The sequence below is a fragment of the Rhynchophorus ferrugineus genome, unplaced genomic scaffold, assembly GCF_030347505.1.
Source record: "Rhynchophorus ferrugineus isolate W39M unplaced genomic scaffold, kcgeb_rfMv2 rfM9, whole genome shotgun sequence".
NCBI classification, from domain to species: domain Eukaryota; kingdom Metazoa; phylum Arthropoda; class Insecta; order Coleoptera; family Curculionidae; genus Rhynchophorus; species Rhynchophorus ferrugineus.
Genome location: NW_027472588.1, coordinates 36,101,873 through 36,120,034, shown reverse-complemented (window position 1 = coordinate 36,120,034; position 18,162 = coordinate 36,101,873). Strand labels below are relative to the sequence as shown.

Below are 18,162 nucleotides of genomic sequence, written 5' to 3'. Positions count from 1 at the left end.
TCAACATTCAGATAATAGAAGCGATGACTGTTTGGTCAGTCAATAAATTTCAGCCAGGTACAAACATATAAAGTAAATAGATTTATACATTTTTTATCGATCGGATATAAAATTAGTACGGAGCTTCCGCCGTATCTTTGCCTGTTACACGTATTCCGTTTTCCATATGCGTACGGTGGGGCTTCGACAGCAGTGCGAAAGCGAGATGGCGATCATGTGTCTACATCGATAGCGCTTTGTTAGATGGAATTTGGCAACTTTTAGGGGAAGGTCAAAGTTCCTTAATCCGATATTTGTTTTTACCCTTAAAATAATACAGATCTACTATATCGTAACTTAGTTGTGAATAATGAAACTTTATACTATGTACCAGTTATGACAATTAATTATTCTTCTTTTATGCTATGAAAATATTCACCAGCCAGATTTTCCTTACCTATAGTTATAGAAAGCTAGCACTTATTTTATTACGCGTTTGCATGTATTTTGATCAGCGTGAAAAGATTGTTAAATAACCTAACCTAACTGTTAAATTCGATGATTTTGATATTTCTCTACATATATTCTATTGAGTGTTATCAAACTTTTTAGTTTATACAGACGTTAATAATGGTATACTCAAAATGCACTTTCATTTCAGTGAAGCTTATCGACCAAAAACTTGGTACCTGAAAAACGAAAATTACGAAAAAAAATGTATACAGAACAGCACACCTGAAAATAAAAATACTTTCAACAATATAATCCAAAGACTGAAAAGGGAAATACTGGAAACTAAAACCAAATCCATAAATGACTATCTGAGAAATTTAACAGATGATAAAGAAAATGGTATTCACTCTGGAATGCCACGAAATATCTAAAGCTTTCATGTCTACACAGTCCACCTATGACAGACCTATGTAGCAATTGTGCACGTGACAATCACAAAAAAGCAGCAGCATTTGACGACACCAATATTGAATATAATTTGCCGGACATAGAAGCTGAAAACTCGATGATTGAATTAGTCACGCCGAAAGATCTAACAAAAGTTATTAAAACTGATATTAATCCCAGGAAATCATCAGGCTTTGATTTAATAACAGGATAATTACTGCAAAAACTATCGAGAAAGGGATTTATAAAACTCATCAACTTGATTAAAAAATACAGCATTTAGATTAAAACGTGTCCCAGGCATTTGGAAGATGGCGGAAATTATAATGATCCCAAAACCTGGAAAGTCACCAAACGAAATAAAAACCTATAGACCTATCTCACAAGTAATATCTAAGGTTTTTGAAAAACTCCTTTTGAAAAGAATAAAACCGTTGATAGAGAGAAAAATCCTAATACCAACACATCAGTTTGGGTTTATCAACAAGTATTCAACAATTGACCAAGTCCGCAGAATAACAGATGTTATTAAAAAATCCTACGAAAGTAAAAAAGTATGCTCAGTCATATTCTTAGATGTAGCACAAGCTTTCGATAAGGTTTGGCATAAAGGCCTTGTTCATAAACTAAAGAAAATGTTACCAAAACAACACACCGAACTACTAAAATCGTACATTACAACAAGAATGTTTAGAGTTAAACAAGAAGAAGCTTACTCTACAATAAAATAAGTTAAAACAGGTGTACCACAAGGAAGTGGACTGGGGCCAATGCTTTATATACTCTACACTTGTGATATACCACAAATGGAGAATATTAAGATGGCTACATTTGCTGTTGGTACTGCGATTATAGCTGCCGGAGACAATAGTGAAGAAGCCACACGGAAAATAACAACGTGCAAGTTACAATATAAATAACTGAACACAAGCTCAAAAAATAAAATTAACGTAAAGTAGATCTGTGCAAGTGCAGTTCACCTACAATCAGACCGTGCAAGCACCAATAACATTAAATAATACTATTATTCCATATAATAACAACGCTAAATATTTTGGAATGAATCTTGATGCAAAACTTCGCTGGAAGGAATAAAGCTGGAACACATAAAGAAAAAAAAAGAAAAGAAATAGAATTGAGGTTAATTGGACATATCTATAAGGGCATACGGAGTTTAATTATGGAGATATTCTACAAAGAGTAACATAAACAAAATACAAATTTTTCAGAACAACGCCCTGAGAAGTATTGTTCAGATTCCCACAGTCAGTTAAGAAATCAAGAGAATTGCAAGGGGACATGAGGAAAGACTGCATTCTCATACTAATATTGAAATATTGCAACTTTTGAACACCACCAGAACAGGACACAGACTCAAAAGAATCAAACCATCTGATCTTGTGCAGTGTTTTGTAGTGAGGTGCATATAATACAAAAATCAGAGACACGTATAAATATTATTTCACCTGAGGCTGAGATAGGGCCGATGGATTCTCCTAGTTATATACCTAGATTTAAGTTATCATAAAGACAAATTGTAGGTTAGCCGGAAACTAAAAAATAATTTAAAAAATCTTCTTGCGAACTCTCTGAAGTATCATTTGTATGATCTTCATGCACACCTTCCCGATAATTAATATGAGATTTATAATTTGATAGTTTGAACAATAGAGAAAATTATTATCAACTGTTACTATATAAACGTATTATTTTCAGACGTACCAGATTATGGCCAGCTTTCAAGCAAAACAGTAACGGAGGTACTTATGTTGGAAATGAAGATGGCGCCTCATGCCAAGACATACTTGATATCCGGATATCCTAGAAGTATGAGAGACGTCGTTGAATATTCCGATAAAGTAAGTGCGGCTAATAATTTGTTTTTGTTTCCGAAATAAGCTAATTAACATTTTCAGATTCAAATTGTCAACGGTGTCATACTGATATCTTGGAGACAGAAAATATTAGAACGTCAGATTGATTACGGTGCCAAATTGGGACAGGTGGTTTTGTCGCTGGCCAAGATGGAACTCAACAATTTCTACAAGAACGTTATTCCGGTAGCTGAATATTTTGAGCAAAGCGGCATGTTAGTTTCGGTGAGTTATCTTTAATAAAGTAATTATTGTGTGTGTGTACACGCACTATACGTCGTATTTACATTTTTATATAGGGAGGAAACTTTTTTACAAGTTATTACAAAATAAAATCGGGTTAATGACTCCGTAAACAAGCCGAAATAATTAGTTTGTTTGTAATTAGTTTTGTGGGTCATTAACAGCTTTGCGAGCAACTAACTTGAACTAAAATTACTATAGGTATAACAGGGAATATAATCGTGCTATAGTTATAGTAAATGTGGATACAATTTCGACAAATAATTTAATTAGATACTACTAATTAGATAATAAAAGAAAATCTTTTCAGAAGATAACTTTTCAGATATGTTATCAGTAAAAATAACAAGCATTGAATGTTGGAAAGTTTTTTAATGGACCCAGTGTTGGTCGCCTTTGTAAATTTGTATTTAGCGAATAGCGTGCCTTTTTTAGACTTTTACCATCGCCGCTTTATCCCGAATCTTAGTTATTTATGTGTTTATATTGTTAGTATTTGTAAATTCGTTGATGGGGTAAGGTTCTTGGAAAATATAAGATTCTCCCAGTGTGGGGTTACATGCCCACCACGTTATGATGCGGTCAGAAAGGAGAGGTCGAGTTAGAAAAACCTAACCAAAACTATCGTCTTAATTTGCTTCGATATAAATAATTGAATTAATAAATTAGCAGTAACTACAGTAAATGTTTTATTGTTTACATCTGAAGAAGTTAAGAGCAGTCCGTGAATCGCTGGTGCTGCCATATTTCATCCATTGTCACATATCGACGCAAAAACTCGGGTTTATTACGCTTGATCATCTTCAAACACTGCTTCGAATCATCAACTCGTCGTTGTTTTTGGTCAAAAATGAGCTCGCGCGGAAACCACTTTGCACAGAGCTTTCTCATACCCAAAAATTCGTGAATGATATGATGTACACGTTCAGTTGATATCTTTAGAGTGTCTGCTATTTCATTCAATTTCAATTTACGGTCATTCGAAATCATTTTGTGGATTTTTTAAATGTTTTCGTCAGTAAGAACCTCTTTTGGGTTTCCACTGCGTTCACCGTCTTCGGTGCTCATTTCACCACATCCAAACTTAGCTTACCAATCCTTGATGGTTGATTTTTCTGGGGCAGTGTCGGGAAACTCAGCATCAAGCCAAGTTTATGCTACAACTGTATTTTTCCCTTCAAAAAGCAATATTTTATCAACACGCAAAATTCTTTTTTATCCATTTTTTTCACAATAACAAAATTTGCTTCACTCAAAAAGCTATAATTCACAATGACCCGACAACTGTCAAATTTATACATGCATCTTTTGAGGGTTAGAGCTAACTAAAAAACATATGGATTTTATTGTAGTAGCGCCATCTATGTGTCAGACCGGAGACTTTTAAATTGACCTGTCAGTTATGAGTGTGCCTATTTCACCTTCAATTCTATGTTACTATATTTTGTGGGGGTTATCTTGGTCTAAATCCGGTTCAACTGATGACATGAAATTTAATGTTTGAAATGTTGTTATCAATTGTCATCAGTTGACATTACTTGCCATCAAGGCTTACGTTGAGTCAGTGAAAATATATTTTTTATAAAATTTTATCTCGGCATGATCCCAAGAACGAAGGCGATTATTTAGCTGAATTTGAAATATGACATCGTAGTAAAAATGCCGCTGTGAAATCATATTTGATTAAAAATAACGAAAGTGATAACATTGGCTAAAATGCATTTTAAAACAAATCGACGTAGAAAAGTAAAATGTAAAACAGACCCCATAAAAGTCGACATGCCTTTGGCACAACCTAACATTATTATTTCTACGTAATTTATTACTCACCGTTGTTGCTTCGGAAAAGTATTCATTATGTATGTCGCGATATTGAGGTTTGAGGTGGACAAATTGTTTCGATATCCTTAATTTATTATTTACAACCGACAAAAAAATTAATGCGTATACCGAAATTCCACTCCTAGCAATTATTTGACATTTAACCTTTACAAATAACTTTCGAAACGGCTATCGATTGAAATAAAACGGACCTTTTAATAAAAATTCAATAACTAGTACACGATTAATAGTTTCGGATATTTGATTTTTGTTTCTATTATTTATTTAACAATCTAGATATGATTTAGATTCAATATTAAATTTAGTACCTTCCATATACATAAAAATCTGCTTCGGCGATTACAAATTAGATCTATGTTTTGAGAGGAATTCATTATCTCTTGTAGATGTTGCTCTCTCTTGTAAGTGTTATTTACAAATAATTATTTTATCTAATTGTATTTTGTAATCTAATTGTAACGTTTTTTAAACTACTACCTTAGTATTTCAAAGGGTATTAAGTATTTTATGAGATTTATGTTATTCAATGACATGTGGAAGATCAATCTTCAATAAGGGATCTACCAGTACAAACTTATAGACTAGTATTATACTTAATTTAATTAATTTGTGTGTTTCTCTAATATATGTTCTTCTAAAAACTATTTTATGTGTTCATTAATCAGGTGGGATGGTAGTAAACGTTTTAATTTATGCACTTCACTGACATCGCGCACATTTAATTGTGACGAGTGCATTCGGGTGCACTGACACTCTTTCAGAGTGCTTAACACTGCACTTTCTGGACTGGCACTTTCGGACCGCACTCGTTTTGGTTTCCAGGGGGATATCGCGCTGAATTAAATGGTTACTTGCATAATATGAGGCATCAACGAACGTTAAGTGAGTAGATTTTTTCTCATTTGCTTTGATACGCCATATTTTTGACCACAAATTGATTTTGTTGAGATGAAGTTCTAGCATCCTTGTATATTGATATTGGGCCCTCGTAAGAAGTTAAAATATCGTCACCACATGTTGCTGCAGTAGTAGTGTTTGAGGTTGGTACGTTAACTGTGTAGAGGATACACAGAGAACAATGGGCAATTAAAATATATTAAATATAGTTCAGTGTATTCAATGTTTGTCTTGTAAGATATGGCTTTAGTAGTTGAAAGTATGGATGGGACAGAAGATTTTTCATTTTAACTTGAAGTGTCCAGTGTGATTTTCGGTGATGGTTTATTACACGATCTGAGGGGCTATTTCTGATCACCAAAACGAGAGAGTATCTTGCTCAAAACAACATATTGTCCATATCAATGTTGTCCAATGTTGAAAACTGTTGACTAAAACTCTAATAATTTATAAATAAACTAATATTTGCTCACACGAATGTATTTGTAGTCGATGTGTTTATTTTATCATTGCCTTTTGCATGATTCATATTCCTGAAACTATAAACATTAATAAAGCTATGATATGATGTACCGATCGTTCCGATAGCAGGCCGTCGTAATAAAAAAGGAGGATTGTAAAAAAACGACTATTACCGCTGAAACAAACACATATGCATAATTTAGGAATCGTACAATCGAAAGCGCATGCAAGGTACATGTTTTAACCGCACAGCAGTCGTATAAAACCGACAATTGCAGAGGGGAGATCTTTTATTTGTATTTTTTTGTTGAAATTTTACGTGCGTTATGCGATACTTTTATGTTAGGGGCGTGAAAAAGTAATTCTCGTATTTTAGAATATATAAAACAATAATGTTTACACTTTTTTCAATTCTCGTATACAAAACTATTATTTGCCGGCTTGGTGGGTGCAGAGGTAAAGGCGACAGGACGGTCACCCTACTGTTGTAATGTTCACGCGCTCAAATCCTGCTGGGACATGGTCGTAAATTTAAATTTGTGATGTATTTGCGATTGTCCTAGACAAAAAAAGAGTGCAAAATCCGACAAAGGAAATGATCCTAGTCATGCCAGTAACCAGGCTCGATAAGACCGAATGTCTTCCGAGATGATTTCTAAATTGGTTACTTGCCACTCGGTAGGTTTAATGCCGAGGACCGTGGTTCTGAGACCACATTGGACTGTAGGTCCAGTCCAGATAAACCATCGTTGGTAAAAAGGAGACTGTAAAATAAATATAAAAAAAACTATCATTATTGGATAATGGACATATATTTACAAGTTTGAAAATCAGTCAAATCAAAATGCTTGAAATTAATCTGCAAATATCCTGTCGTTACTAATAGCGGATCTAGATTTCGGTAGCGTAAAATTAAAAGTCGTAATAAACTTGCTTGACGTCCTATATTTTGTTCTTGTAATTAAATAATATCTTCATAATCGTCTTCAATCAATTAATCAATCAACCGAAGGACAAAGCGTCTTTAACAATTTTAAATTATTTAATTAGTAAACCTGGAATTAGCCCATTATCGATTAAACCGTTACGTGTATCGAAAAACTGTAATACATTTGACTTTCTATATTATTTCAATTCTTTTTTTTATAACTCTTAGTAGTTCTACAATCTGCCTAGAAGGCAATAAGTATTTGTTATATTTATATTATATATACATGGCATGTAGAAAAACACTTTATTAAGTGATCTCCTGTGTAAAATACTATTTTAATTAATTATTTTAAATTTTATTCTAAAGTCTATATATGTCCAATAATCAGATCGGTGTTTTAGTAGACGTTTTAGTCTACGCACTTCACTGTTACTGCGCATATTTAGCTGATTAGCGAGTACATTAGGACGCATAGACACTCTTTCGAAGTACTTCACACAAACACGTTGAATTGCACTCGTTATTGGTTCTAGAAGAATATCGCGTTGTATCAATTCATTTGAAATATAGTACGGATCATCGACAATGGCACGCAACACTTTATTTTGGAACCGTTATATGTATATTAGACTTGCTAGCGGTTTCCCATAGTTGGATTCCATATGACCAAATAGGCCTGAGTAGAGATTTATACAATAATATCTTGTTAGCTAATGATAATGGGAATTTTCGCCCGATAAGCCAATATATTTGGTAGAGTTTAAGTCCAAGAAGTTTCCGTTTGGCAAGTACGTAATTCTTCCAAGTTAGGCATCGATCTAGGTGTATACCAAGATATTTAACATGCTCTGCTTGTGGGAGTTGATGATGATTGATATAGTTGAAGTTTCTTTAATTTAACCTGCAATCCCGTATGCTATACTTTATCAAAGGCCTGATATATGTCTGGGAATGCAGCTAAATAATATCTTTTGGTGTTTAAGTCCATATCTTTTTGTTAACAAGTCTATGCACTTGTTCTATTGTTCCATGCTTATCGTGGAACCCAAATGGGTGTTTTGGAATAATATCTCTTTTTTCTATTATACAATTGAGTATCTTTATATACAGTTTCTCAAAAACTTTTTAGATTATGGGTAATAAACTTATAGGATGGTAGGAGGTGACATCTTCTGTTGTCTTCGCTGGTTTGAGAATCATTATTATTTGAGCTACTTTCCAGCTGCTAGGAAAATAATTAGTTCGTAATATAGCATTGAATATGAACGTTAGTAATTTTACCCCCTTCTCTGATAGTTCCTTTAATGTGTACTGTGCATCGAAAAGGCGTACTCAAAAAAGGCGTAATATCAATACACGATTTCACTTAAATATTAAAAATGCAAGTAGAATATTTAAAAATTCTGTATCCAGCTTTTCTGGAGTGGTGGGAATACATTGGCAACTCAAAATATATCTAAAATTAACATATATTTTGTTAAAATATATTTTTATAAGTTTTGTTTAAAGCTTATTGATTGACAATTTTGTCTCCATTCACTTTCCCAGATTTTTTTTTAATAACATCTTTATTAGATACGCTTAGTACAATCTTAATTATTATTATTATTACAATTAATTTATTACTACTTTTCCTGTGTGCTTGGATTAATTAACAAGCAAGACGAGTGCGAGAAAATACATCAGTATGTTTTCATCAATATCTTTCCCAGATTGAGTCCAGTTTTATCTTGATATTTCTTGATCATAATTGAAATATTTTCCTCATTTAAAACAATATTCTATCTATTAGAGCTTGGTAGTGCAGAGATTAAGACACAGAGGAGTTATATTAATACAAATATTGATTAGTTGGCTAAAAACAATTCAATTTGTTATTGGCTAAAGACAAGTAGAAAATCGGACAAGGAACAAAGAAGAATCATTAGATTCAGGCCAATTATAGGTTATAAAAGTTATAAAATATAATAATGTATACAATAATAACAATAAATGTAATGTACCAGTACAAATATATTATTTCTTGTTAATAAGTATGAAAAAAAAACAGAGAAATCTACAGTGTCTGTAGGTTACACTTGGACAACTCCTTTAACTGTAAAGAACATAAGTTTAATGTTCAATATAATGAATGTTTGGTGCTCATAAGATGAAAATTTCTTCCAAAATATGGTCGTAATATTTATTTAACTTTTTCAAGAATGCGAAAAAAGTTGCAAAAATGTGGAAAGAAAGGAGCATTTGGTTCAATAAAAATCCGTCAAAATTTATACCATAAGGTAGAAAAAATTATTCAAATAGATGCTGATTTTTCAGAAACATTATTGTAAGCGATGAAGAATTCTCGCTTTTGAGGGCTTCGTTAATAATAATTGAAAATATCACATTTAAAGCAAATATACAAATGCATTCATTTAACACTGTTTGAAGTATATTAGTGTTAAAGCGTAAATTCACAAACTGCAAAACTCCTACACAGTTGTGGAGAAGTGTTGATGATTTACGTGGTTTATTGTAATAAACTTTGAATTTAAGATAGTTCAAACAAAAATTACAAGGGCTGAAATTGGGTGAGCTACTACTTTAGCGTCTTATGTCACTAGTTATAGGACAGTGTCTATAGTCTCGTTAACTATATGAACAGCATTATACCGTTGGAATCACAGTCCGTCAAACCATGATTTGAAGTCTTTATCATTTGCTTGTCTACCAATAAATCATGATGATAGATAAATATCTATGAGTTATTTTATTTTATTCCTTTAACTGAATGGTGAATTGTTGTTTCAGATTCATGGAGAAAGAGCCCCAGCCGAAGTGTATAAAGACTTTCGAACGGCCGTGTTCCATATACTGGGCGGACAAGAAAATCCTCCCGAGTTTACCAATGGAAATGCTGTCTTATTGCCAACGACAACAACATCAGAACTGCCAACAGCAGTAAGTATAATACTAGTGAATCATACTGCCCACGTATTTTTATTTGATGAATGAAAAAGTACCGATTCACTTTTGTTTTTGAGATATATACTTTCATTTATTTAGAGTTCATTCGAGATATGTGTGCCACATCAACATGTCATGGAAATGTGTAAATTATAACTTTGGCGGTGAAACTGAAATTGGCTACTACCTACTGCAACTCATTTTCCATTATAGTATGGGAGTGGCTGAAATATCAAAAACGATTCATGGATTTTGTTATGTTTATTGCTTGACGAGAAAATTAAAATTATATATATGCTAGCTGTTTCTGTTTGATTCGTATTATAAAAACAGGAACTCAAAAAGTCTTCATCATACCATGACCGATCAGAGTTAAGTGAGCATTCGAAATAGGTATTTGTGACAGCGAATAGAATGTTGCTTGTTCGAAGATTCGAATTTCTTGAAAACAAAAATCTGTAAAAATTGGCACACAAAGGAAAAGAAACCATCAATTTTCTTTTGTTATTAGGTTAATCTGGCGATGCTTAAATATCCGGTATTATTGTCAACTATTTATTATTACTGCATAAAAATCCCTTCGAATTGAATATATTCCTGTATTCATTATTTATAATTTCTGATATTTTACTCTTATGTAAAGTTTTTGTATTAAAATGTTCATTAATAACAGGTCAATTGAAAAGTTCCCGGCCTACCATAGTAAAACAATTTTTTTTTGGCAAAATTTTTCTATTCAATATAATTCCCTACAAGAGCGATATAGATAGATAGCAACGCTCCAACTTTTCGATACCATTTTTGTAGTACGATTTGTTCTTTGTTTCAAATTACGCCTCAGTTTCGGCAATCACGTCTTCATTCGACGAAAATTTCTTCTTAGCGAGCATTCAATTGAGACATGAGAACACGAAATAGTCGCTGGGGCCACATCTGGAGAATACGGTGGATGAGGAAGCAATTCGAAGCCCAATTAATGGATTTTGCCATTGTTTTCACTGACTTGTGACACAGTGCATTGTTTTGGTGAAGCAGCACTTTCTTTTTCTTCAAATGCGGCCGTTTTTCGGCGATTTCGTCCTTCAAACGGTCCAATGACGCTATGTAATAGTCGCTGTTGATGGTCCTTCCTTTTTTAAGGTAGTCACTGAAAATTATTTCATGCGCATCCCAAAATACAGACGCCATAACCTTACCAGCCTACTGTTGCGTTTTCCCACGCTTTGGAGCGGATTCATTGTGTGCAGTCTACTCGGATGACGATTGGACTTCGGAGTGAAATGATGGAGCCATATTTCATCCATTGTCACATATCGACGCAAAAACTTGGGTTTATTACACTTGATCAGCTTCAAACACTGCTTCGAATCATCAACTCGTCGTTATTTTTGGTCAAAAGTGAGCTCGCGCGGAAACCACTTTGCACAGAGCTTTCTCATACCCAAAAATTCGTGAATGATATGATGTACACGTTCAGTTGATATCTTTAGAGTGTCTGCTATTTCATTCAATTTCAATTTACGGTCATTCAAAATCATTTTGTGGATTTTTTAAATGTTTTCGTCAGTAAGAGCCTCTTTTGGGCATCCACTGCGTTCGCCGTCCTCGGTGCTCATTTTACCACGTCTAAACTTAGCATACCAATCCTTGATGGTTGATTTTCCTGGGGCAGTGTCCGGAAACTCGGCATCAAGCCATGTTTTTGCTTCAACTGTATTTTTTCCCTTCAAAAAATAATATTTTATTAACACGCGAAATTCCTTTTTATCCATTTTTTTTCACAATAACACAAGTTGTTTCACTCAAAATGCTATAATTCACAAACTAATGATCGGACAGCTGTCAAATTTATACATGCATATTTTGAGGGTTAGGGCTAACTAAAAAAAACATATGGATTTAATTCTAGTAGCGTCATCTATGTGTCAGTCCGGGGACTTTTCAATTAATCTGTTACTATGCCTGACTGGTAAAATTCAATTCTTGATCATACTGTAAAATTGTATTTGATCCAAACCTTCATTTATTCTCTAATTTCATCCCGGTCTAAGAAAAACATTTTTTTATATTCAACGATTGGTTTTTAGTTCACTTAAACTCACTTGACGAACTTCTTCATTCGTATATGTAGGAGTGTTTGTTTAAAGAACTCATAATTAGAGTTCGTAATATCGTAATTTTTATTTAATTAGAGTTTAATTGGTGTAGTGCGTTAAGGTTGAGGGAAATTATATCGAAAAAAAGGCAACTTTTACAATCACAAACTATTTTTTTCGTTATCTTTTCTCGAAAATCTCGAACAGCCGATAATATCGAATATAATATTAGAAGATATCACCAAGAGTCAAATATCTATTTAACGTAATATTATATAATTTTCAGTCTTCTAAGCCCTCGTCCCTAACTGTCAACCATCAGGCGATGCCTGCGTCGCCACCTAGGCCGAAAACCCAAGTAATTTCCGTGGGTGTTAACAATAATTCGCCCAGCACACCGCCGGTTAAACCTTTGACCTATCCTCCGGTGTTGTGGGTTATCGGAGGTCCAGGAAGTAATAAGGCGGCCCTGTGTACGGAAGCGGCACGAGAGACTGGTTGGACTCACATTAGCCTGGGAAAATTACTAAGGTAACATTTGATAAAGGGACCGTTTAGTAATTGACTTTATTTTTAATTGTTATGAATAATTTTTATATTACTTCTTTTACGCTAATTTTAAGCTATTTATGTTCACGAATATTTTTTATATAATCATTCCATAAGGGAACATACTTTGATATTAATGTTAAGAGTTGAACGATTTCTTTGCTAGTGTTTTTTTTATTTAAAAAGCATTATATTAAAGTATTATTAGTAAAATATTTTGTGTATATGGTGAATTATCCATCGATTTATTGTACTTAAAAGTCAACCCACCCTGGTCATAGATCATTTTTCTACTGTGTTTCTTGAAGTGTGTAGGAAAATTAAATATACGTGTTTATTTCTCTCCTCTATGCTCAAATTATTTTGCAAGAATTCAGTTTTGTTTATAGATTGATAAGATGTAATTAAAATAACTCCAATTACTATTACAGACTAATAAATTAAAAATCTAGAATGAAAGTGCTTAAATTGCAGATATAATATTTAGAATACAACCTTACTGTTACAAGATATAAAATAAAAATGATGAGATTAGAAATGGGCAAAAATTTGTAAGACATAAGACAAAATTGAGAAGATTAAAAATTGATACAAAAGGGTACAGATGGCGAAGAATATAATTACGAGTCTAAGATAGTTCAAGGTGAATTAGACAAGATTCGATAAGTGATTTTTCGTTTCTCCATTCTTTGTAATAACTTCTTCATTGAATAGATTCTTACAATTTTTTGATAGTAATAATTTTAATATAAGTGGAAAAATTGTTTGGGAATGCCTGTGTCGATTTTGTTTCTTCAATAATTTTTTTAGGTGAAAGCCTTGGAAGTTATATTACTAAATTAAGCTGTTAGAGTTCTGCCACGCTATTTAGTATAGACGCCTAGAACAGCCTTAGGGCCTAGAGCGCTACATAGGCATTATTGTAGCTAATGTTTTGTTGTTTACTTAATTAAGCAAATACTACTAATTGTTATTATTGAAGTTTATATAGAAAACAACACTCATTATTTTTTACTAATTTATTTTATAAGTTTTACATGGTTGATACTGAAGGTACGGCAATAAATAAATAATGAGAAGTTGTCATGGCAGCCATGTAATTATAATAATTTTAAAAAACACCTCAGTCACTGAAACAAGTATTTCTTGCAACTATTCGTTCAACTTCGATGTTCTAATGCTTATCAATGGCTGTTTAACAATTATTTCTGCCAATTAATTATTTGTAACTTTTCATGGTAAATGATGTGTTGAATATAGAATATGATTGTTTCATGGTTACAGGGCGGCCGCCGAAGTATCAGCGTCCCACCATAGTAGTGAAATCAACAAGTTAAAGGAATGTATAGCGAACGGAGAGCTGGTACCAGCCGATATAGTAATAAAATATGTCGAGAATCATATAGCAAACAACATAGAAGCCAAAGGCATCATATTAGATGGTTTTCCCAGAGATATGGAACAAGTACAAGATTTTGAAGCCAAAGTAAGTTTACTGTTTTATTTTTATGTTTTCGTGCCAATAAATAACGAAACTAAAAATACACTGTTAGTGTTTCTTATCGATTAATTATTTTTTACTTTATTTACAAATTTAAATACTACAGCTATCAAATCTTACATTTTCTATTTTCAACAATTATGAAAAATTTTGCATTAGGACGGAAATTTTGCGGATAACTCGTTTTAAATACAACGTATGTTATGTTTACGACTTTGATATATATTTCTTAAGCTGAATAATCTTAAGAATAAACCAAATTATATTTAGATGTAGTAATGAAGAGTCTTTTACCATTTGCAATTATATTGACCCCCCTTATCCAGCAACACAAACAACACTTAATTATTCCTAAGTATTATTTCTTGTTCAGAATGTGCCACACGATTAATTGTATTATAATATACAGGCAATTATAAGAAAGGTGAGTTATTATGTCAAGTCTTGTATATAATTTTGATACCAAATCGAGTCAATATATTGCTTCATTCACTAATAACCTGAAATACATCCCAAGCTTTGTTAGGTTACATATACTAATATCATTGTCATTGGTCATGAACTGCTTCGAGTGTTTCTCAAAGAAAGCTGCAATTAAACACATGATATGTTATTTTCAAACTACGAACCTATTAGGTTTTATTAATTAAGTAATTCAGCTTCTTCTGATCTAGAGCAGGATATCTTGGGAAATAATGTATTCTGTTCAAACCACTATAACTTAGAACACAACACACGGGTATAACCAAAATTCTAAGAAATGTTACTAATACAGAAAATACAGAATATTTAATTCTGTAGTCCATTCTTTCCATTATTTCTTACGATACGACTGGTGTGATAATTTCCGGGCCTAATACATAGATGGCTCTAGTTTTATTGCATTCACTGCTCTTTCAGTTAGTACTAGTATTACAAAAGAAAGCTGTTAAAATTGCATGATATCCTACTGATAAGTTTGTGAGTTACTATGCTAAGGATGACACTACTTTTGTTATTGTCAAAACAATGGATAAAAACTAATTTCTTGTTTTAATTTTACACCGTTTTTTTGGTGGGAAAAAATACCATTCAAGTGAAGCAATGGCTTCAAAAGTGTTATAAGGCTCCATTCTATCAGAAACAATAATAAAACGTTGGTTTGTTGACGTCAAACGTGGTCTTAGAGGCGCCGATGATGCAGAACTCTGGACGCTAAAATGAGGTGGTAACACCAGAAAACATCAAGAATGCACAAAATCGTTTTGAATAATCGCAAAGTGAAGATGCGTGAGTGAGGTAACACTGTAAATATATCCAAACAATGTGTTGGTTTTATATTACATGAGCGTTTGACTATGAGAAAGCTCTGTTCAGTTTGGCGCTGTTTAAACCTGACCCACTTGGAAGCAAAACGATTGTCATCTGAGTTGCTCTCAACTGGTGAAACTGGTTTCGTTCAAACCGTCCGAAAGCACAACAATCGGCTGATATGGTCTCGGTATTTTGGGACGTACGTGATGTAATATTCATCTATTATCTTGACAAGGGAAATACTATTAACCGTGAATATTATATAGCTTTATTTTAGCGTTTGAATGCCGAAATTGCAAAAAAAAAACGACCGCATATGAAAAAATGTTTCATCAGGATAACGCAGCATGCCACAAGTCAATCAAAACAATGGCAAGACTACACGAATTGAACTTCGAATTCCTCACATATCCACCGTATTCGGTTGGTTTGGCCCCCAACGACTATTGGCTGTTCGCAAACCTCTAGAAAATGCTGACTGATAAGAAATTTCGCTTGAATGAAGAGGTTATCACTGGCGAAAGAAAAACTGTTCCACAAAAGTGGCATTCAAATGTTAGAGCGGTTCTGGAGTGATTCTGTGTCTATTGATGAAAATTATGTTGGTGAATAAAACCAATTTTGAATGAAAAAAAAGCGTTTTCTTTGTAACGCCCAGGACTTTTCGGCCTATGTATTATATTCTCTGAATTTTGTGGTGTCGTTTTTTTGTCGCCGTTCAACAAGTCGCCCACTCTTTCATTAAATAAGAAAGTATTTTAGAGTAAATAAAAGTTTTATTTTACAGTTTTTTCGTATTATACGTGTATACGTAACGTGTATTTATTGTCACCAAATTATATGTGGGAGAAAGGAAACATTCTCTAAAAGAAAGGCATACAAATATGCCGACGTCCTCTATATCTCGGGGGAACGCGAACGTGATGTTTTAATAATTCCACGCGAGGCAAACCGGGCTTCGACGTAGACACAATTTTTTTCCTCTCCGGAGCTACGTCGTCGAACCGTAGCGGCCGATACCAGCCCTGCAATTATACGATTAATAATGGAAATTGTAAGAAGTTTCGCCGAGACCTAAATTCATTTTAAAAATGAAATTGTACTCCAGAAATTGTCAGGTGTGTTTATTTCCATCTGGTTCCGATAACCTTGACGCGCCACTGTAATTTGTCCTGCGTGAATATTTCACGAGCTCCGCCAGGACACAGACCAAACTCCCGATAATTTCTCCCTTTATGGTTTTTTTATTACTTCTTCGTCATAGACGGGCGACAACGGTTTACAAAAGCGTTTTCTATCTTCGGCGACTATTTTTATTCGGGATCTTTTATTTTTGGTGGGATTTACGCAATTCGGTTGAATTTTATATCCATTTATAATCAGAATAGCCGATATAGTAGTATATAGAGTGTTAGCTTAGTGTATATAATTTAAGAATTATTGTGTTTATTAGTTTAACATTACACTCGCAATGATTTGAATCTGAAATTAAATTCAAATGTGATTTCTTTAAAAATATTGTTGAAATAATATTCTATAGTCCCTTCAACAAAACATTGAACTCACGTCATCTGAAATAATGACGTCAAAACGTTGCAATGTTGAAGCATCAACTCTGAGTTTTATTTTTCTCCGGCCTACCATAGTAAAACACATTTTTTGGCAAAATTAGTTTTTTTTATTCAACGTAATTCCCTTCAAGGGTGATACATGCTTCAAAATAGGCCCCACCAGCGATCACCTCTTCATTCGACGAAAATTTCGTACCAGCGAGCATTCTTTTGAGATCTGAGAACACGAAATAGTCGCTGGGGCCAGATCTGGAGAATACGGAGGATGGATGGATTTTTGCCATCGTTTTCACTGACTTGTGACACGGCGCATTGTCTTGGTGAAGGGGCACTTTCTTTTTCTTCAAATGCGGCCGTTTTTGGCGATTTAGTGCTTCCAACGATCCAATGACGCTATGTAATAGTTGCTGTTGATGGTTCTTCCTTTTTCAAGGTAATCAATGAAAATTATTTCATTCGCATCCCAAAGTACAGACACCATAACCTTACCTGCTGACTGTTGCGTTTTCCCACGCTTTGGAGCGAGTTTATCGTGTGCAGTCCACTCGGATGACTGTTGATTGGATTTCGGAGTGAAATGATGGAGCCATGTTTCATCCATTGCCACATATCGATGCAAAAACTCGGGCTTATTAAGCTTGATCATCTTCAAACAGTGCTCCGAATCATTAACCTATCGCTTTTGGTCAAAAGTGAGCTCGTACTTTGCACAGAGCTTTCTTATACCCAAATTTTCATGAATGATATGATGTACACGTTCAGTTGATATCTTTAGAATGTCTGCTATTCCATTAAATTTCAATTTACGGTCATTCAAAATCATTTTGTGGGTTTTTTAAATGTTTTCGTCGGTAACAATCTCTTTTAGGTGTCTACTGCGTTCATCGTCTTCGGTGCTCATTTCACCACGTCTAAACTTAGCATACCAATCCTTGATGGTTGATTTTTCATATATCTGTGCACATAAATTTTTCATACTCTACAATAAAATTTCCTACAGTTATCGTATTTCTACTCACCTTTAGTTCTTTCCACTCTCATCACCCTGATTAGAAATTATCTATGGATAATTTTCAGA

The 18,162-nt window shown here is 33.6% G+C and overlaps 1 protein-coding gene across 1 annotated transcript in view; it reads left to right on the top strand.

Annotated features, from left to right (window-relative positions):
* LOC143202833 (adenylate kinase isoenzyme 5) overlaps positions 1-18,162 on the top strand; it is a 42,527-nt gene that overhangs the window by 14,573 nt on the left and 9,792 nt on the right. The window contains exons 4-8 of the mRNA XM_076414682.1: positions 2,596-2,738; positions 2,796-2,978; positions 9,919-10,068; positions 12,457-12,701; positions 14,004-14,205. Coding sequence (XP_076270797.1) covers positions 2,596-2,738; positions 2,796-2,978; positions 9,919-10,068; positions 12,457-12,701; positions 14,004-14,205 — 923 coding nt within the window. The remainder of the gene's footprint in view (positions 1-2,595; positions 2,739-2,795; positions 2,979-9,918; positions 10,069-12,456; positions 12,702-14,003; positions 14,206-18,162) is intronic.